At 41.6% G+C, this 22,550-nt stretch overlaps 1 protein-coding gene across 1 annotated transcript in view; it reads right to left on the bottom strand.

The window, feature by feature from the left end:
- Window positions 1-22,550, bottom strand: part of Gab2 (GRB2 associated binding protein 2) — a 194,900-nt gene that overhangs the window by 73,020 nt on the left and 99,330 nt on the right. Inside the window, exon 2 of the mRNA XM_045145773.1 lies at window positions 8,563-8,863. Within this exon, the coding sequence (XP_045001708.1) occupies window positions 8,563-8,863 (301 nt within the window). The remainder of the gene's footprint in view (window positions 1-8,562; window positions 8,864-22,550) is intronic.

Raw genomic sequence — 22,550 nt, 5'->3', positions numbered from 1 at the left:
GTTGAACAGTACATCTGATCCTGGTTATCCCCAGGCACACATGGATTCAGATGTTCTAATGAGCATTTAGTCCACTTCTCCCCATAAAAAAGTACAGCTGTCATTTTTACTCTCTCCATCTACAGTCTCTTCCTGTAGAGATAGGAAATTGTTTTCATTTCATAGTTGTTGTAAGACAGAGCTTTTTGCTATGTCACCCAAGCTAACCTTGAACTTGTAATCCTCCAGCCTCAGTTTCTCAAGTTGCCCAACTTTTTTAAAGTAAATGATAAAAAGTAGGTGAAATGGGAACAAAATATAGAACTTTTTTCCCAAATAACTATTTTTGGTTGTTCAAGGAGATCATGAGTCTCCTCTACTATAGTTTAACAATCTAACAGGTGAAATAAGATTCGCAGCATGGCAATATGATGATCACCAACCAATTGGTGGTCTATGTCCTCAGTGCAGATCATCACAGAAAGGCTTACCACACTGCCAAGAGGGGAGCTCAAGATTATAGTGGACCATAGAATAGTGAAGCCAGCATTTGTGAACAGATGAAAAATAAGAAACATGTTAACTATGCCCAAGTGGAAGTTTGGCTACAAGCAGTAATCATACCATATCACTCCCCTGTTATTTCTAAGGAAATCCTTTAGAAATGTCTAGCCCTTTCTCTGAATTTCCATTTCTTTGCTATCTTCACAGAACACAAGTATATTTTGATTTACTTCACTCAAAAGTATAGGGTTGTTCTTTTTGTTATTTTTTTTTACTGGTTTTTGAAACAAGGCCTCACTCTGTAGCTCAGGCTGGTTGGTATTAAACTGATGACAATCCATCTGCCTCAGTTTCTGGAGTACTGGAATTATAGGCATGAGTCACCATGCCTAGTTAAAGTCACTTTTCTATAAGCACTTTTCCTAGCCATCTGAGTAAAGACATCAATAATTATGTACTTAATTATAGCTACCTGGAGATGGTATTGATAGCTATAAATTTCTACCTTCTGGCTTTTGTTTAATTCCTGCAAATTTTAAGTGACAACACTAGTGAGATCCTCAGTACTGTTTTCATGTCTTCCTCAGAGGAAGGACTTATATTTTAGCATAATATTTTGAATTTCATTATTTGGTATTAGTAGTCACTGTTTTTGATAAACAATGCATATTTTGCCTGTCACTACTAATAGGTGATTGATATTAAGCATATTTAGACATTTAAATTATTTGCTAACATTTCAAGCTTACATGGCAATAGCTTGGAACTATAAAATAAGCTAGTAAAATGGGCTGGAGAGATGGCTTAGCGGTTAAATGCTTGCCTGTGAAGCCTAAGGACCCCGGTTCGAGGCTCGGTTCCCCAGGTCCCACGTGAGCCAGATGAACAAGGGGGCGCACGCATCTGGAGTTCGTTTGCAGAGGCTGGAAGCCCTGGCGCGCCCATTCTCTCTCTCTCCCTCTATCTGTCCTTCTCTCTGTGTCTGTCACTCTCAAATAAATAAATAAATAAATAAGTAAATAATTAAAAAAAAAAAAGAAAAAAAAATAAGCTAGTAAAATGTTTATTCCTGGCCAGCTCAGTGACATGAGTATGTCTTCATATCTTCTTGAATGAAACAGTACATGAACGAAGGCAATTGGATTTTCAATGATTCACAGTCGTGAACTAGAATTATCATGTCTTTCGTTCCTAGATATCATTTACTTTAAAAAAGTTTACCACTTGAGTCTTTCTTTACTTGCTTTCACATAAAGAATGAAAATCTTTGAACTATTTCCAGGTATATATGTAAATTCTATTTATTTTGTAGAGAAGAGGAGAATTAAGTGGAGAGATTTCTCATAGGTTAAGTGCTTTCTGCACAAGAATGAGGGTCTGAGGGGAACTGCGACTCTCAGAATTCAAATCTCCAGAATCAGTGCCAACAGCTGGGCACTGACATGCGTGCTGCCTGTAATCCCAGTCCCCACTGAGGTAGAAACCTAAGGAGTCTTTGAAGCTTCCGAATAAATGGGAAGCTTGGGATGAGCAAGAAACTCCAATAAGAGCTGGTGAAAGAGCAATGGAATGGGACACGCAACATTCCTCTGCAGCCACTGTAGGCAAGTGCATATCACATGCACCATAGTACCACACTATACACATATACAGCACATTACAAATGCACATACACACAAGCAGAGAGAGACAGAAGAAGGGAGGGAAGGGGAAAGAGAGAGGGAGAGAAAGACAGGAAACTGAATGTGAATAAGAATTGGGAACTAACACAAGTGCTTGCGGAACATGCACAAGATCTAGCAACAAAAGAAATTTTGGGGGCTGAAGCAATGGCTTAGCAGTTAAGGCACTTGCTTGCAATGATCTGAGTTCAATTCCCCAGCACCCATGTGAATCCTGATGCACAAAGTAGTACATGCATCTGGAGTTTGTCTGCAGTGGCTGGAGGTCCCTGGTACACCCATTCTGTCTGTCTGTATCTTTTCTATCTCTCTCTCTGCTTGCAAATAATATTTTTTTAAAAGCCATTTGAAAAAATTTTAAATGTCATTAATATTAACATCTGAGACAGTACAAATATTATTCAAGAGGAGATATACAATTCATCAAGTTGTGATCATTAGCTGACTTATGATTTTACAAATAAAGAACTGTTGACAGGAAATTTAATCTCTTCTAATTTTCTGAATAGTAAGTCATGGAAAAAATTCAAATTGGGGGGTTGAGGGATAGCTTAGTAGTTAAGGCATTTGCCTGCAAAGCCAAAGGACCCAGGTTCAATTCCCCAGGACCCACATTAGCCAGATGCACAAGGGGGCACATGCACCTGGAGTTCGTTTGCAGTGACTGGAGGCCCTGGTATGCCTATTCTCTCTCTCCCCCTCTTTCTCTGTCAAATAAATAAATAAAATAAAATAGTTTAAAAAACAACATTCAGGGCTGGAGAGATGGCTTAGCAGTTAAGCGCTTGCCTGTGAAGCCTAAGGACCCTGGTTCAAGGTTCGGTTCCCCAGGTCCCACGTTAGCCAGATGCACAAGGGGGCGCACGCGTCTGGAGTTCGTTTGCAGAGGCTGGAAGCCCTGGCGTGCCCATTCTCTCTCTCTCCCTCTATCTGTCTGTCTCTCTCTGTCTGTCACTCTCAAATAAATAAATAAATAAAAATTAAAAAAAAAAAAACATTCAAATTGAGCTGGAGAAATTGCTCAGCGGTTAAGGCACTTGCCTACAAAGCCTAATGATCCAGGTTCAATTCCCCAATATACACATATAGGCAGATGCAAAAAGTGGCACATGCATCTGGAGTTCATTTCCAGCAGCTGGAGGCCCTGGTGCACCCACTCTCTCTGCTTCTCTTCTGTCTCTCTCTCTGTTTGCTAACAAGTAAATAAATAATTTTTGTTTTGTTTTGTTTTTTGAGGTAGGGTATCACTCTAGCTCAGGCTGGCCTGGAATTCACTACGTAGTCTCAGGGTGGACTCGAACTCACAGCAATCCTACTTCAGCCTCCCAAGTGCTGGGATTAAAGGCCTGGCCAAATAAAATATTTTTAGAAGTTTCAAATTGATTTGCATTCAATGCTCTAAAAGGATATTGTCTTTAAATTTTGCTACTGAGTCAACTGCACCTTTGAATACTAAAAATATGTTGCCTACATGACGATGTTTATTGCATTCTATCAAGAGACTTTGCCTCTGGATATTATTACTATATTGATGTATATAATACAAAGCACACAGTAATAACTTACAAATATGAGCCATAACAAATATTAAAATTAGTGGGAAGATTTTTAAGACAAAAACATATCTGCATGTTATTGAAGTATATCCCAAATGTTCATTAGTTACAAAAGATAGTATCTTTTCAGTTGAAAAGAATCTGGGTAGAGAAAGGAAGGGAGGAGGATACTTAATAGGTTGATATTGTATATATGTAATTACAATGATTGTGATGGGGAGGTAATACGATGGGGAATGGAATTTCAAATGGGAAAGTGTGGGGGTGGAGAGGGAGGGAATTACCATGGGATATATTTTATAATCATGGAAAATGTTAATAAAAATTAAAAAAAAAATTAAAAAAAAAGAATCTGGCAGATAGCACTTTTATCAAGTGATCAAGATAACATGAACAGTAGTAAGTCATACTGTGATACCATGTATCTCTGAGACAATGTGCACATCACTTTACAGTAATATTCAAGTGGACAACCTCAGTGCTGGAGAGATGGCTCAGTGGCTAAGGGTGCTTGCTTTCCAGGCCTGACAGCATGGCCATACAAAGGCAGATGCACAGAATGGCACAAGCACCTGAAGTTCTGTTGTAGTGGCTGGAGGCCCTGGCACAACCATTTTTCTCTCTCTCTCTGTCTCTCTCCCCCCGCCTTGAAAATAAATACAATTTTTTTTTTTTAAAAAAGCAGAATGGAAAAACTCAATTGAACTAAGAGAAAACACCATACTTTTTTTTTTTTCTTCAGAGACATAGTCTTGTGTGTTCCCTAGACTGGTCTGGAGCTCACAATCCTCCTGCCTCAATCTTCCAAATGCTGGGATTGCAGGAGTGCATCCCCACACCTGCTTATAACCAGCTGGAAGATGTGGATTAACCTGAAAGTTGTCCTCTGTCCTCCACACGGCCAGTGGCACATGCACCCACATTCACACAAATATGCACACACACAAAATAGATAGATAGATAGATAGATAGATAGATAGATAGATAGATAGATAGATAGATATAATGGGTTTGGGGGCTGGAGAGACTGCCCAGTGGTTAAGGTGCTCGCCTGCAAAATCTAAGGACCTGGGTTTGAGTCCTCAGTACCAATGTAAAGCCAGATGCATAAATTGGTGCATGATTCTGGAGTTTGTTTACAGAGGCTAGATGCTAGAGGCTGTGGTGTACCCATATTCATTCATATTTTCTCTCTCTCTATCATCTCCACTTGCAAATAAGAAAATAAAATGATTTTTAAAAAGAAATAATGGAATGGCTTAGCAGTTAAGGCACCTGCCTGCAAAGCCAAAGGACCCAGGTTCAATTCCCCAGGACACACATAAGCCAGATGCACAAGGTGGCATATGCGTTTGGAGTTCATTTGTAGCAGCTAGAGGTCTTGGAGCAGCCATTCTCTCTCTCTCTCTCCATCTGCCTCTTTCTCTTTCTCTGTCAAATAAATAAAATAAATAAATAAATACATTTTAAAATATTATGTGGAACTCGGGCTGGAGAGATGGCTTAGCGGTTAAGCGCTTGCCTGTGAAGCCTAAGGACCCCGGTTCGAGGCTCGGTTCCCCAGGTCCCACGTTAGCCAGATGCACAAGGGGGCGCACGTGTCTGGAGTTCATTTGCAGAGGCTGGAAGCCCTGGCGTGCCCATTCTCTCTCTCTCTCTCCCTCTATCTGTCTTTCACTCTGTGTCTGTTGCTCTCAAATAAATAAAATTAAAAAAAAAAGTATTATGTGGAACTCATTTGCAGTGGCTGGAGGCCCTGGCGTGCCCATTCTCTCTCCCTCTCCCTCTGCCCATTTCTCTCTCAAATGAATAAAATAAAAATATCTTTTTAAAAATAAGAAGAAATTAATTTTACATTTTCAAGGGTTTAGAATTTTTTTTTTTTTTCAGAGAGAGGAATATGAAACCAAGACTGTGTCTGGTGCTCAAAGCTTAAACTAAGAGGCTGGTGAGATGATCAGTGTTTAAAGATACTTTCTTGCAAAGCTTAATGCCCAGGAATGTGATTCCCTGTACCCAAGTAAAGCCAGATGCGCTAGGTGACAAATGTGTCTAGCATTCGTTTGCAGCTGCAAGAGCTCCTGGTGTACCCATATTCACTCTGTTTCTGTCTGCCTCTTTCTCTCTCTCAAATAAATACAAATATTTTTTTAAGCTTAAAAATATTGGGCTGGAGAGATGGCTTAGTGGTTAAGGTGTTTGCAAAGCCTAAGGACCCAGGTTTAATTCTCTGGTACCCACGTTAGCCAGATGCACAAGGTGGTGCATGCATCTGGAGTTCATTTGCAGTGGCTGGAGGCCCTAACATGCCCATTCTCTCTCCTCTTTCTCCTCTGTCTCTCAAATAAATAAATAAATAAATTTAAATTTAAAAAACATTTATAGAAAATGGTTGCTGAGTCCTGGACCCTTGATATTCATAATTAAAACTTTTAAAACATACAATTAGCCATGGTGGTTGGACACACCTATAATCCCAGCACTTGGGAGGCTGAGGTAGGAGGATCCCTACGAGTTCAAGGCTAGTCTGGACTACTGAATGAGTTCTAGGTCAGCCTTAGCTAATGAGATCCTGCCTTAAAAAAAAAAAAAAACTACTGCTGGGCCAAGGGTGTAACCCAGTGGTTGAGGTTTTGCTAAACATGTGTAAAACCCTGGGTTCAAGGCCCAGTACCACTAAAATAAACCCTGAATCCTAAAAGACCCTACTGTCTAGGTCTACTACTCAATGGTTCTCAGTTAATTCAAATGGCATTGGTCCATAGCAACAATGTCTCACAAAACTGAGGTACCTTCTTATGAACTATCAAAAAACAACAACAACAAAAATTAGCATTTCATTCTCTCACCTAAACCCAAGTGAATATAAAGGAAGACAAGAGTATACGTCAATCAAGCTGGAGAGAGAGCTCAGCAGTTAAGGTACTTGCCTGCGAAGCCTAATGACACAGGTTCAATTTCCCAGTACCCACACAGAACCAGATTCACAAAGTGGCACATGCATCTGGAGTTTATTTTCATCAGCTGCTGGTCCTGGTTTACCCATTCTCTCTCTCTCTCTCTCTCTCTGCTTGAACATAAATAAACTAAAAATATTTTAAGGGCTGGAGGTTGCTCAGTGGTTAAGGTGCTTGCCTACAAACCTTAATGATCCAGGTTCAATTCTACAGTACCAATGTAAAGCCAGATGCACAAAGTGGTGCATGCATCTTGAGTTTGATTGCAGTGATTGGAGGCCCTGGCATGCTCATTTTCTTTCTCTCTGCTTGCAAGTAAATAAATAAAACATTTAAAAAATTAAAAAAAAAATAGGGGTGGAGAGATGGATAAGGCACTTGCCCACAAAGCCTAAGGACCCATGTTCAACTCTCCAGACACCACGTTAGCCAGATGCACAAAAGTTAGATTACACATGCCCACTATGTAGCACAGCAGCTGGAGTTTGATTGTAGAGGCCAAGGCCTTGGAGTGCCAATTCTCTTTCTCTATCTCTCTAAAAATAAAAATAAAAATAAAAAATAAAGCTGGGCATGGTGGCAGACGCTTTTAATCCCAGCACTCAGGGGGCAGAGGTAGGAAGATCACTGTGAGTTTGAGGCCAGCCTGAGACTAGTTAATTTCAGGTTGGCCTGGACCAGAATGAGACCCTACCTTGAAAAAAAAATAAAAAAATAAATCTCATAAAAGAGCATATGTTGGGCTGGAGGGATGGCTAAGTGGTTAAGGTGTTTGCCTGCAAAGCCAAAGGACCCAGGTTCAATTCCCCAGGACCCATGTTAGCCAGATGCACAAGGGGGCGTACACATCTGGAGTTTGTTTGCAGTGGCTGGAAGCCCTGGTGTGCCCATTCTCTCTTCTCTCTCTCTTTTTCCCTCTTTCTGTGTCAAATAAATAAATAAATAAAAATATTTTTTAAAAAAGAATATATGTCAATAACTACAAAGGATGCCAAAAAAAGTAAGAACAATAAAAACTTCAGAACGGTCTGAAATAGACTAGGACAGACAGAAATGGATGAGAAATGTTGGAGAAATCATTTAGCAGTTAAGGCACATGCCTGCGAAGCCTAAGGACCCAAGTTCGATTCTATAGATCCCATGTAAGCCAGATGCATATAGTGGCATATGCATCTGGAGTTTTTTTGTAGTGGGTAGAGGCCCTTTTGTGCTCATTCTCTCTGTGTTTCTCTCTCTCTCACTCTCTGTCTCTAATAAATAAAAATAAATCTTAGCTGGGCACGGTGCACATGCCTTTAATCCCAGCACTCAGGAGGCAGAGGTAGGAGGATCACTGAAAGTACAAGGCCACCCTGAGACTACATAGTGAATTCCAAGTCAGCCTGAGTTAGAGTGAAACCCTGCCTGGAGGAGGGGTAGAGGAGGAGGAGGGGTAGAGGAGGAGGAGGGGTAGAGGAGGAAGAGGGGGAGGGGAGGAAGAGGGGAGAAGGGGGAGGGGAAGGAGGAGGAAGAAGAGGAAGAGGGAGAGGAAGGAGAAGAAAATATTGAACCAGAAGCAGTATGAAGGGGACAGCTTCTCTGGGGTATGGCTGACAAGTAAGAGGGCATGGGGTACTAGAGTGCTAAGAAAATAGGAGGAAGGTTGAGAGTTGAGAAGTGGTAGTATCAAGGTTCTTGAAGAAATATAAAGCCAACTTTCTTGCTTTCCTAAGTGAGCATTATAAGCTCCAGGTGTCTCTCTCTTTCAGGCCAATTTGGTCGCACTCTCCTTCTGTCTATCACTCCTGCTGAAGAGGAAAGTTTAGCTGGAGCCAGCTCTCTGGCTGGAGGAATCTGAGGGCCTTGGTGTAACCCTCTGGAAAAGGGATATGCTTGCTTTTGTACCTGTGCTCTCCTCGGCCTGATTGAAGCCACAGATCTGGCAGATGCTCTGGACCCATTTATTCATGTCCTCCTCTGTCTCAGCAACCAAGTAAAAGGTACGCTCGCTGGTCTTGATATCAAACACAAAACTATCCTGCAATTCCTTCTTGTTGAAGGTCAGGCCTGCATCCACCTGCTCACAGAAGTTCAGGTTGATGATCCGCAGAGGCTTCTTAGAGTGATCATTCTTGTAGTATTCCAGAACATCTGGGTCACCACTCATCCGGCCACTCCGCAGGATAAACCAGCGTTTCTTCCAGGCCTAAACCACCAGGAAAACAGTAAGAAGAAGGGAAAATATCATTAGTTATTTCAAAGCTTTTAACAGGTCCTCAGACACAACAGAATTTGGATAGGGGCTGCTATACTCTGTAGATATCCATAGCCTGTAAGAATTCTCCAGTTTTAGGGCTGGGGAGATGGTTCAGTGGGTAAAGCACATGGCATGTGAGTGTGAGGACCTGACTTCAGATCACCAGCACCCATGTAAAATGTCAAGCATGGCAGTACACACATTTAATCACAGTGCTGGAGTGGCACAGAAAGGTGGATTTACTTGCTTTTCTGCTAGGTTTCACAGACAGGTGAATAATCTTCCTACCTTTGCCTCCCAAATGCTGGGATTAAAGGCATGCCTGTTCTATATCAATGAGTTGGATGAGGATATTTTTAGAGCAACTGCTCCTTTGGATTATAATGTAGATCCATACTGATGGTCCTTCAGGTAAGTAGGTACAACTTGCAAAGCCATATAATCTAACTTACTGGTGGGAACCCTTACAATGTCATAGAGTACATAGCAAAAAAGCAAGCTTCCTAAGTTCCTAGAGTGTTTTTCTTTTTGGAGTTTTTGAGGTAGGGTCTCATTCTAGCCCAGGCTGACCGGGAACTTAATCTGCAGCTCCAGGTTGGCCTAGAACACACAGTGATCCTCCTACCTCTGCTTCACAAGTGCTGAGATTAAAGTAGTGCACTATTAAGTCTGGCTTAAAAATTTGGGGGGTGGGGGCTGGAGAGATGGCTTAGCGGTTAAGCGCTTGCCTGTGAAGCCTAAGGACCCCGGTTCAAGGCTCGGTTCCCCAGGTCCCACGTTAGCCAGATGCACAAGGGGGCGCACGCGTCTGGTGTCTGGAGTTCGTTTGCAGAGGCTGGAAGCCCTGGCGCGCCCATTCTCTCTCTCTCCCTCTATCTTTCTCTCTGTCTCTGTCGCTCTCAAATAAATAAATAAATAATGAACAACAACAACAAAAAAAATTTAAAAAAAATTTGGGGGGTGGGGAGGTGTTTATCAAATCATGATGAAATGAAATCACTAAGAAATTCTTCTAAAACCTCTCTAAAGTATGTACCTTTAGTATTTTTGTTTTGTTTTGTTTTTCGAGGTAGGATTTCACTCTAGCCCAGGCTGACCTGTAATTCACTCTCCTCCGTTTGAAAGCACTCTTTTTTTTTTTTTTTTTTTTTTTTTTGAGGTAGGGTTTCACTCTAGCCCAGGCTGACCTGGAATTCACCATGGAGCCTCAGGGTGGCCTCAAACTCACAGCGATCCTCCTACCTCTGCTTCCCAAGTGCTGGGATTAAAGGCGTGCGCCACCACGCCCGGCTGAAAGCACTCTTATCAGGCTGCTCCCCCACTGCACCACCGCAACAGCTCATCAGAGATCCCAACAGCTCATCAAAGGTCTCAAAAAGGGCTGGAGAGATGGCTTAGCGGTTAAGTGCTTGTCTGTGAAGACTAAGGACCTCGGTTCAAGGCTTGATTCTCCAGGACCCACATAAGCCAGATGCAAAAGTAATGCATATGCATCTAGAGTGCGTTTGCTGTGGCTGGAGGCCCTGATGCGCCCATTCTTTCTCTCTCTCTGTCACTCTCAAATAAATAAAAATAAACAAAAAATTTAAAAAAAGAAGCAAAGGTCTCAAAGACTTCTCCCAATTCTCCTTCTATGTACCTGGTGTCTCTTTCAGACTTCAGTGCTGGGTTCTAAGCATTGAAATGTTTCAGAACTCAGCTCGTACTCTTTCTCCTCTACACCCACTCCTAGGTGGTTTTATTTGGTTTTACAGCTTTAAGACATCTAATGGCTGTGACTTCTAAACTTGTATCTTCAGCCCAGATCCATCAGCTGAACTTGAGTCCTACATCCAATTCTTCATTAATAGGCATTTCAAAACTAACATATTAAAAACTGATCTTCTAGCTCAGCATAGTGGCTCATACTTTTAATCCTGGCATTCAGGAGGCATAGACAGGAGGACAGCTACAAATCTGAGATCAACTTGGGCTACATAATGAGTTCCAGGACAGCCTGGACTACAGACTACGTTGGCTCAAACCTGCCCCCTCTAAAAATAAGTCTGAGCTTACATTTTGCAGATCTATTCCCACTATATTCTTTCTGTGGCAGTTTGAATAAAATGTCTCCAATAGACTAACGTGTTTTGAATACTTGGACCCCCATGTGGTGACAAGTTAGGATAATGAGAGTTAGAGTCTTGCTAGAGGAGGTATGTCACTTGGAGGTGAACTTTGAGACTTACTAGTCTAGACCTACCAGGTGTTCCAGCTAACTCATTTTTGCTGTTGCCTCCCAATTGATGTGACAAGATAGAACACATGAATGTCTGTTCTCATAATGAAACATCCTCTTGAAAATGTAAGCTGAAGTCAATCCTTTCTTTCCATGAGCTGCTTCTGGTTGGGTGTTTTGTCCCAGCAATGAGAAGACAACTGCTACCCTCCTGTACTAATTATGGCAACATCATTCTCCCAGTTGCTCAGATCAAAAAGCTTAATGTGTTAGGCTTGAGGGATGGCTTAGCAGTTAAGGCGTTTGCCTGCAAAGCCAAAGGACCCAGGTTTGATTCCCCAGAACTCACATTAGCCAGCTGCACAAGGGGGCTCACGCATCTGGAGTTCATTTGCAATGGCTGGAGGCCCCTGGTGCACCCATCCTCTCACTCTCTCGCTCCCTCTTTCTCTGTCAAATAAATAAATAAAAATAAATTTTTTTTTTAAAGCTTGATGTGGGAGCTGGAGAGATGGTTTAGCCATTCAGGCATTTGTCTGCAAAGTCAAAGGACCCAGGTTCAATTCCCCAGGACCCACATAAGCCAGATGCACAAAGGGGCACACGCATCTAGAGTTTGTTTGCAGTGGCTGGAGGCCCTGAGTGCCCATTCTCTATCTGCCTATTTCTCTCTCCTTCTCTTTCTCTGAAATAAATGAATAAAAATTAAAATAGTTTTTAAAAAAAGTTTGTCGTCAAAATCCACTCTTTGCCCACTCAAACTGGGTGTGGTGGAGCACACCTTTAATCCCAGAAGTAAGGAGGCAGAGATAGGAGGACTGCCATGAGTTCAAGGCCATCCTGAGACTACAGAGTGAGTTCTAGGTCAGCCTGGGCTAGAATGAAACTCTACCTTGAAGAAGAAGGAAAAAAAAAAAAAAAAAGATGGGGGAGAGGAGGAGGAAGACCAAATCAACTTATATATTCTACATTCAAGCCACTAGCAAACCTGGCATTTTCAAACAGTTCAAAACATTCACACGTTTCTCACTTTCCCTACTTCCCATTGTTATTCCCTAGACTCATCTACTATTCTATAGTCTTTCTATTTCTATCCTGTTCAACAATCTGTTCATAATGCAGAGGTCTGAACAAGGATGTAACAAAACTGCCACCTTTTTTTGCATTGAAATCTTTGTCCATCCACTCAGATGAAAGCCAGTACCCTCACAATGGCCTACAGACTAGAGTTTAGATCTTGAATGACCCCGAAGACCCAAATGTTAAAGTCTTGGTACCCTATCTGTGGTGCTATTGGGAGGTGATAAAATCCTTAAGAAATGAGGCCATGTAGGAGATCTTAGGTCATGTGGGCATACTTTGAAGGGGATTGTGGATCTCTAGTCTCTTCTCTGTGTTTCCTTGTTAAAGGTGAGTACTTAGCTCTACCATGTGCTCCCTGCCATGACTGACTTGCTTACCACAGGCCCCAAAGCAACAGTGCCAACAGACTGTGCACTGAAATCTCTAAAACATATGCCAAAAGAAGTCTTGTCTCTCCTGTTCTTTTCCTTTGTAGTGCTGGGGATTGAACCCATGGCTAGTGATCTACCACTGAGCTCTATTCCAAAATCAAACTCTTTCTTTATCAGCTAATTATCACAGATATTTGATACACCAATGAAAAGCTGAGTAACATAGCCTGGTATGTCTGAACTGCATCCTTACTCTTCACCTTTCCCACTCTGTCGTAGCCACACTGCTCTTAAACACAGCTAACTTCGAGTTTTTTATTCTAGTTGTTTTCTCTGCTTGGAACACTCCCCCTGCCCTATTATTCTTATTTCTTAATCTTTTATTCAAGTGTTTATCTAAATGCTACATTATTGGAGAGGTTCTTCCTGACTCTCCAAATGCTTACAATCTCATTTCCCCTATCCTTGTTTTACTGGTCTCACTAGTACTCATCATCATCTAAAATATCACATTTCTGCCAGGTGTGGTGGGACATGCCTTTAGTCCTAGCACTCAGGAGGCAGAGGTAAGAGGATCTCTGTGAGTTAGAGGCCACCCTGAGACTGTACGTCAAAACAAACAAACAAACAAAAAAATTACATTTCTGTTGATTTGCACCCATCTCCTGAAAAGGAAACACCAAAAGCACAAGGGAATTTTTCATCTCTCCTTCTCAATCTGCCATATTTTCACCATTTAGAATAGGGCTTGGCACATAGATAGTGATTAACAAATATACATTAACCAATCATTTTCTTAACAGTCCTTAATTGGTCAAAGGGAATATAACTAGGGTCTAATAAGCCTTGGATTATAATAAAATTTGAGGTAATGCCATACAAAATAGAGTTGAGGAAAATAAAAATAAATTGTATTTATTTATAGTCACCTAAAATCTCAGGCTACTACTAGTAGAATTCTGTATGTGTGTTTGCATGCTGTAGGTTCATACATAGATGCCTAGTGTGAGAGTACCATGGCACATTTTTAAAAAGTAGTGTTAATAGTTCAGTTACTGAGGCTTAGGAAATAGCTGTTGGTATAGTGTTTACCTCAAATATGAGGACTTGAGTTCGATCCATAAATGCCACGGCCTATAATCCAAGCACTGGAGATGCAGAAATGGGTGGATCTCTGGGGCTTGATGGTCAGTCAGTCTAGACTAATTAGTCAACTCCAGGCTAATTGGTGGGGGCTGGAGAGATGGCTTAGTGGTTAAGGCACTTGCCTGCAAAGCCAAAGGACCCAGGTTCGACTCCCCAGGACTCACGTAAGCCAGATGCACAAGGGGGTGCATGCATCTGGAGTTCATTTGAAGTGGCTGGAGGCCCTGGCGTGCCCATTCTCTCTCTTGCTCTCTCTTTCTCTCTACCTGCCTATTTCTGTATCTTCCTCTCTTTCCTAAATAAACAAATAAAAATAAAATATTTAGAAAAAAAATGGTGGGAATAGTTTTTCTTCTCGTCACAAACAGCATGCTCCTTCTAGAACATTTAGTAAAACAAAAGACGAATTCTGTTGGATGCTTTGGAGGATAAAGAGTTAACATCAAAACTAGATAGTATTGGGTATGTTGGCACACGCCTTTAATCCCAGCACTTGGGAGGCAGAGGTAGGAGGATCACTGTGAGTGTGAGGCCAGCCTGAGACTGCATAGTGGATAGCCAGGCCAGCCTAGGCTACAATGAGATACTACCTCAAAAAAACAAAATCTAGATAGGAATTCCCTACTGCTGAAGATACCATACACTTTGATTGCAGGACACAAAGAAGAGAGAAGCTTCCTCTCCACTGGCCATTTCCCATAGTGCCGGGAGGGACTACATAGGTTGCTGAGGGAGGAAAGTCATCAGCAGTCTTAACCAGCTGAGGCCCATGTGCACTCCACAACTTGCCAGGCGAGATGTGCCCACTGGTAAAACAGTGGTATAAGCAGGGCGTGGTGGCATACACCTTTAATCCCAGCACTCAGGAGGCAGAGGTAGGAGGATCGACTTGAGTTTGAGGCCACCCTGAGACTCCATAGTGAATCCCAGGTCAGCCTGGGCTAGAATGAGACCCTACCTCGAAAAACCAAACAAAAAAAACCCCCAGTGGTATAACTGTTATAGGGTAACCCAACACTTATCGTGGGATTTGAGGTCCCCTCTATGGGAGGGGATTCATGCCTGACACTACAAATCTAGTTAAAAGCTCACAGCTGGGGAGGTCATAGACCCTACAGGGGGAACCTACTACTGTTGTGTTAAATGGATAGGTGGTCAAACTGTTCGAAATATTTACATTTATACTCATAGATTAGTGCTGCTTTTAGCCTTGATCACAGAATAGTCTTTTTGCAATAGTCAGAGGTTAATGCAGAGATTTAGAGCTAGCCAAAGTATTGAGAATAAGTGACTATTGGGTGTTCAGTCCTAAACAGGTCATCTATACCACCCCCACCAAGGCCCAGGTAACATAATACAACATGGGGCAGAAACAATATTAAAAACAAGAGGATGGGGAGGAGTGCTATGGAATGCACTGGACACAACATGGGGAATACATTCATGAACTCACTGCAGCTGTGACTGAGCCTGTCAACATCTCCTCAGGATGGAGGAGGGGCTTCGTGAGGCCTCACCAATCCCAGGGCAGTTATTGGCAGTTAATTGTTGCTAGGAAAGGGGAAGTCATGTTCTTTAGTAGTGTAGCTGCTGGTAAATTGCTCATATTCCAGTAAGCAAGCACACCCGCCCATACTTATATAAGCAACCTGACTAAACTATGGAAATAAACAGGAAGAGGATTGGTAGGGAAGAAGAAGGTGTTTAGTGGGAGTAGGAGGAAGATAAGAAAGAGAAATAGGATTATGATCAATAATATAGTACTGGGGCTGGAGAGATTGCTCAGTGGTTAAGGTGCTTGCCTGAAAAGTCTAATGACCCAAGTTTGATTCCTCAGTACCCACATGAAGCTATACGCACAAAGTGGTGCATGTATCTGGAGTTTGTTTGCAATGGATGGAGGCCCTGACATGCCCATTCTTGCTCTCAACCCCCTTTATTTCTCTGCTTGCAAATAAATTAACTAAATTTAAAATACACACACACACACACACACTATAGCTGGGCATGGTAGCACATGCCTTTAATCCCAGCACTTGAGAGAGAATGGTAGAAGAATCACTGTGAGTTCAAGGACAGCCTGGAACTACACAGTGAGTTCCAGGACAGCCTGGGATCGAGTGAGACCCTACCTCAAAAAAACTATATATATGAAGCTAGGCATGGTGGCACACGCCTTTAATCCCAGCACTCGGGAGGCAGAGGTAGGAGGACTGCCTTGAGTTCTAGGGCACCCTGAGATTCCAGGTCAGCCTGAGCTAGCGAGACCCTACCTCGAAAAAAAAAACAAAAAAAACCTATATATATATATATTTTTCTATATGTACATATATATATATTACATATATAAAATTTTCAAAAGTTAAATAAATAAGCAAGACATAAGTACTTTTTTAAGTCACTTAAAATATTTGCAAAGTTAGATATATTCCTAAGAGAAGAACAAGTTTTATAAGTATCATAAAAGGAGACACAACTGGACTGGAGAGAAGGTTCAGTGGTTAAGGTACTTGCCTGCAAAGTCAAATGAATTAGGTTTGATTCTCCAGTGCCCATGTGAAGCCAGATTCACAGGTAGGCACATGCACCTGCAGTACATCTGCAGCGGCTAGAGGCCTGGGTGTGCCCATTTTCTGCCTATCTCCTATTTCTCTTTGCTGACAAATAAATAAATATTTAAAAAACAGAGAGAGACACAATAGGCTATTAGACCACTGAAGCATCAACTCAATCTTCTAGGGACAGAGGGAGGGAAAGAGAGACAGAGAGAGAGAAGGGAAGAAGAAGGAGAGGAGAAGAGAGAAATAAATGAACAGAAACAGTGAGGAAAATAGTTTGATATGTGGCTTTCAGAAAAGGGCATTATTTAAAGATCACACAGTATTAGTAAGACCTGGTTATGAGGAAAAGATAAGACAGGGAAATCTCTTTTGAATGTAGAAAGGAAAAAAGGATGAATTTGAAGGTCCCATGAGGCCTTGAGTATCACCTTAAAAATCTCATCATTTTGGGGGAAGGTAGGTTTTTTTTTTGTTGTTGTTGTTTGACATAGGGCCTTACTCTACAACTCACAGCAGTCCTCCTACCTCAGCCTCCCAAGTGCTGGGATTAAAGAAAGACATGTTTCACCATATGTGGCAGAGATACATAGATGACAGAGAGAGACAGAATGGGCACACCAGGGCCTCCAACCACTGCAAACGAACTCCAGACACATGTGCCACTGTGCATTTGGCCTAAGGTGGGTACTGGGGAATCACACTTAGGCCTTTAGCCTTTCCGGGCAAGCACTTTAACCACTTAGCCATCTCTTCTGCCCATCATCACTGCTTCATTGGTAATGGGAGCCACTGCAGTGCACAGATTAGTAGAGAAATGTTAAATGACACTGTGCTATCTGGCAATGAGGAAGCTGAACTTGAGAAAGGAAGACTATATAGGAAGCTGTTGTAATAGCCTGCAATAATGAAACATGCTGACAATCTAAATGAGAATAGTACCCCACGGGCAGTACATGCCTATAACCCTAGCTCTTAGGAGGTAGAGGTAGGAGGATTGTGAGTTTGAGGCCAGTATGGACTACATAGTGAGACCCTGACCAAAAGAAAGAAAGAAAGAAAGAAAGAAAGAAAGAAAGAAAGAAAGAAGGAAGGAAGGAAGGAAGGAAGGAAGGAAGGAAGGAAGGAAGGAAGGAAGGAAGGAAGGAAGGAAAGAAGGAAAGAAGGAAAGAAGGAAAGAAGGAAAGAAAACAGCTGGGCATGGTGGCACATATCTTTTTAAACTCAGGGAGGCAGAGGTAGCAGTGGATCACTGGGAGTTGGAGGCCAGCCTGGGACTACATAGTGAGTGCCAAGGTCAGCCTGGGCCAGACTGTGACCCAACCTTGAAAAAAAAAAAATCAAACCCATAATAAATAAATAAATAAATAACAATAGTAATAATGGAGAAACAGAGGAAAATACAATGTATGTATTACTTTATTTACAATGGAATTTAAAAAATATATGTAGTCATGGTAGTTCATGTGTTTCCCAGCACATGGGAAGTTGAGTAGGAGGATCACCATGAATTTGAGGCTAGCCTGGGCTGCAGAGTGAGTTCTAGGTCAGCCTCGGCTGGAATGAGACCCACCTCAAGTAAAACAACATCAACAAAAAACACATTAAAATTTGAATTTGTATCTAGAATCAAGGGCATACTCTAGACCACATTCTCTGATGAAAGAGAAGTGACTGGTTTCCTTTTGTACCCAAATCTAGTCAGAAAACTAACCATTTCACAACGATTCAGACCACAAAGACACCAGTCTATGTACACATGACCTGGAAGTTGCATCACTCTTGCTCTTGAGCAGGGCCCATATCACTTAAACCTGTCTCTGTCTTTTGGGTTAGGTCCAAAGGTCACCAAGTGCATGCAACATCATGACTTCCTCCTATTGCTCTGGACATCAAAACACATGTTAGTCCCAACTTAGCTTTTATAGCAACCACATCACACAAAAGTGTGCTGTTCTCTTGGTGGTGACAGGATGCAAAACCCTACCACATTAGGCTAGAGTCAAACTGCTGGGGTCACGACCATTGTGCTCTATGTATCAGATGGGGTTGACATGTGGAACGAGAAGTTGGTTTACTTCAGGTGACTCTACAAACTAAAGTTGAACTAGGCCAGTTCCAGCAAGGAAACGTTACAGAAAAGCAGACTTCTTTTTTTTTTTTTTTTTAAAGAAAATAAGAACTTCCTAAAGACTTCTACTTTCAACCTTGACAAATGAAAATATTTCCATAGGTGCTGGGAAGATGGCTTAGCGGTTAATAGGTGGTTTCTTCCAAACCTGCTGGCTAAAGTTCAACTCCTAAGCCATCCACGTAAACCATATGCAATAAGTGGCTGAGATGTATGGTGTTCATTTGTAGTGGCAAGAGGCCCTGGCATGCGTGTGCGCTCTCTCTCTCTCACACATACATGACAATAAAAATAATTTTAAAAGATGAAAAAAAAATCTTTTTAGAAACCTGGAATCTTTGCCTTAGTTATTGCAGTAGTGATAACAGCACTCTTCTTTGATGAGTAAAGATTTTCTTAGGGTCTCAAAGCAGGTCCTTGGAAACTAGAAAATGTTCAACATTTTTTTTTTTTCACTTACTTTAGGAAGGAGGCTAACTCTTCCTTTAAAAGGCCAGACAAATGTTTTAAGATACCTGTTCTTTGTTATAACTCTTCAATTATACCACAGCATGACTGTAGTCATACACAATCCATAAGCAAATAGGCCTCGCCATGTTCTTATAAAGCTATTCACGTAGTGTGTGTAATATAGGGTTGTTTGCTGAGCCCCAGCTTAGGATAGGGTGACAGGACTGGGGAGGAAGACTCCAAAGGGCTGAAGAAGGTGTTCAACTTACAGATAAGATAGCCAGGTCTTTTCCAACCTGAGAGCCTCCCACACTGTTCATGAAGGCACTCTGATATGCTAACGTCTTAATTAGATCACTCGGAATTTTTTTGGAGCCAAGGGCTGTTCTTCTGAACAAATGTCAAGTAGAAAGAATCTCCTATTACTTTCTACTCTGCCAGTTGAAAATATTTCTAAAACTCCAGAATCTTCTGCCTTGCCTTTAGGTATTATACTACAGATAACAGAATGCATCTTTGATGACTAAGGAATTTCTCAGTGTTTCATATCATCTTTCCAGATATCAAATCTGCCAGGATGCTGTGACTAAAGTCATACACAAGGCAAAGCATTTCTTAGAAGAGCATTTTGCATAACTGCTAGAAATGGGTGTGTCCTTTCAACTTCCCTCTTTCTGATGAGGGTAAAACCAAAAACTGCCTATAAACTACAAAATTCCTGCCAAGTGAGGATTATAATCCATTAGCCAGCCACTGAACTGAAGGTACTAGATATTAATGCTTATATATGAACACAATACTTATCTTCAAAAAGCTCTTTGCTTTATTTAAAAAAATTCAACACACATATACTCTTACTTCTCTTAATGAGACTTCCAGGTTAATAATGGGATCAGAATTCAACCATAAGCAACCATAAACACACAGGAGATTTAATCTGACTTCTGAGTATAATTACATCCTAACGTATTTCAGTGTGAAGTATGTTAGGACAGTCTTCTGTCCTTATCAGTTAAAGCAAACATGGAGAGAGTCCAGTGGGGTGTGCCACAGCCACACATTCCTGGAAGAACACTTCCTGGGTAAGGAAGGGCTCTCTTTATCTTTCCTCTAGGAATCTTTCAACTGCTCTAGACCCCAGGGATTTTACCCTTTGTGGGAATCAAAGAAAGAGTATTTCCTGACCTCCTGTGACATGCCATGTGCTTCCTATCCTTTGTCACATTTGATCCTCAGCCCAGTGTTGTAAAGCAAATATAACCCCTTTGCACAGATGACAAAAATGAGGCACAGATTAAACATCCAGAGAGATCACAGCCTTGAAACTTGTTTTGGAGGCCTAGTTGAGGGCTTAGAAAGAGCCTGAGGAAAAGCTAATATAGATGAACTGCTGCCAACATAGAGTTAGTTTATGAAAGATATTAAAATTTCTAGTTAATTGGCAACTACATAAGACAAAAGCAGCACTATATCCTGGCCTTAGCTCCTGGCCCAAAGTTATTTCTTCATATCAAATGTGAATCCCTTAGGAGAGGGCCACACAGTTACTTTGCTCCTGACTTATTTGAGTAATGAAGGTTCTCTCTTACTCCAAATGAATCTTATTTGTTCCTACAACACAGAATGAGCTTATCTTATCACAGACTGTCACATTCTGAGGTCAGGGTTTTTGTGTGCAGCATTTAATTCAGTACTTGGAACTCATTTTGTACTTGATAACTCTTCAGTGACAGTCATACTAAAGGAGCAAAAGAACATCTGTTTGCTTTTCTGTTGGTATAAACTGAAAAAGCAAATACACCGAAACTCTTAGATAGCTGGCCATCCTTACCCTGGGTGAAAATAGCTGTGCACAGACACCAGAAACATAAACGATGCCCTTGAAAAGCGGAGATCCTTTATGTAACACTGACTTCAACTGCAGGTAGCAGGGAGTAGGCCATATAAACCTTGATTAAGCTACTGTGTTGGTTGTTCAGTGATGGGCACACAATCCAGTGGCATTAAGATTCAACTCTAGTACTTTTGTTTGAATTACTCTTATGGAGCTCTGTCATTACAATGAGTGTTGGCAATAACTTGGACAAAAGTCACAGGAATCATCTCTTGAAGCCCAAGAATAGTCAATTTAGAGAATGCCAAGTTCAAAGATGGATCCTGAAGCAGAGTGTGGTGATGCAGGAAGAAAGAGGGGACCATGAGCTGGGATGATGGCTCAGTGAATAAAGTGCTTGCTAGGTAAGCCTGAGTACTTGAGTTCAGATCCCCAGAACTCACATAAAACTGGACATGGTAGCATAAGCATCTATAACCCCAGGCAGAGACAGAATTTCTATCCTTCTCCCCAAGCCTATAATCTGTAGACTGCAGTAGTGAACAAGAAATTCTAAAAAAAAATAAATAAAAAAAATAAAAGAAAACGAGGAGGAGGAAGAAAAGCAGGGGAAGGAAGAGAGAAAACAGAAGGAAGAAGAAAGAAAAAGAAAGAAGGAAAAAGAAAGAAGAAAAGTCGGCTGTGGTGGTGCACACCTTTAATCCTAGCACTCCATGAGGAAGAAGGAGGTGGTTCGTGGCCAGCCTTTGAACCAAGTTTCCACTTACACCTTTTGGTTTAGGTGACTAGATTCTCCTTTAAACTCTTTTCTCATTGAAGGTAATCTAGGTAATTACTTCATCAATACTGCATGGGTTCTATAGCAGGTCTCAAGCCACTCTGCCACAGGAGTAACTCAGGTGTCCTTAGTACATGTCCTGATTGTATTCATTATTCACTTTCTGTTTTATTCAGTTTCATTTTCTTCTCCATTTGTAATCGTTCCAACCTACACAAAAACCTCCTCAGGTTGAAGTGATGGCTTAGCAGTTAAGGCACTTGCCTGTGAAGCCTAACGATCAAGGTTTAATTCCCCAGTACCCACATAAGCCAGATGCACAAGGTGGTGCATGTGTCTGGAGTTTGTTTACAGTGGCTAGAGGCCCTGGTGCACCAATTCTCTCTCTCTCTCACACACATAAATAAATTAAATGTTAAAAATCTTCTCTTCCTTCCTTCCTCCTTCTAATCATTCACCAACATCTATAAAACCTGTCAGTACCAGGCCTTTCAGGACCTCATGGCCTATAGAACAGACAGGCAGGTACAGTCTGCAGGTAACTGTATGTACAGAGTTCAGTGCTCATGCACTAGTATGAACAGTTTGTGGATTCCCAGAGTCCTATTCTGTTTGGGGGGAGTGAGGGAAACTTATAGCAGAGATGACACTTGGGTTAGATCTTAGAGAATGTGGAGAGTTTTGCCAGTTGAAGGAAAAAATGCTACACGGAGAACTTTCCAGGCAAAGAGATTGAGTCTAGTTGACTCAAATCATTCCAGGTAGTTATGAACATAAAGTCAGCACAATGAATTAATAACTACTGGATTCTTCTTCTTCTTCTTTTTTGTTTTTGTTTTGTTTTGTTTTTCGAGGTAGGGTGTCACTGTAGCCCAGGCTGACCTGGAATTCACTATGGAGTCTCAGGGTGGCCTCGAAATCACAGTGATCCTCCGACCTCTGCCTCCCGAGGGCTGGGATTAAAGGTGTGAGCCACCACGCCCAGCTTGGATTATTCTTCTAAGGGAATACAGGATTAGGTTCTTATGAGCATCTGCTCATCTTGTGGGTGTGTATCAGTGGGGTGT

Source organism: Jaculus jaculus, chromosome 3 (assembly GCF_020740685.1).
Source record: "Jaculus jaculus isolate mJacJac1 chromosome 3, mJacJac1.mat.Y.cur, whole genome shotgun sequence".
Classification (NCBI taxonomy): domain Eukaryota; kingdom Metazoa; phylum Chordata; class Mammalia; order Rodentia; family Dipodidae; genus Jaculus; species Jaculus jaculus.
This window is presented reverse-complemented; position numbering and strand designations above follow the sequence as displayed.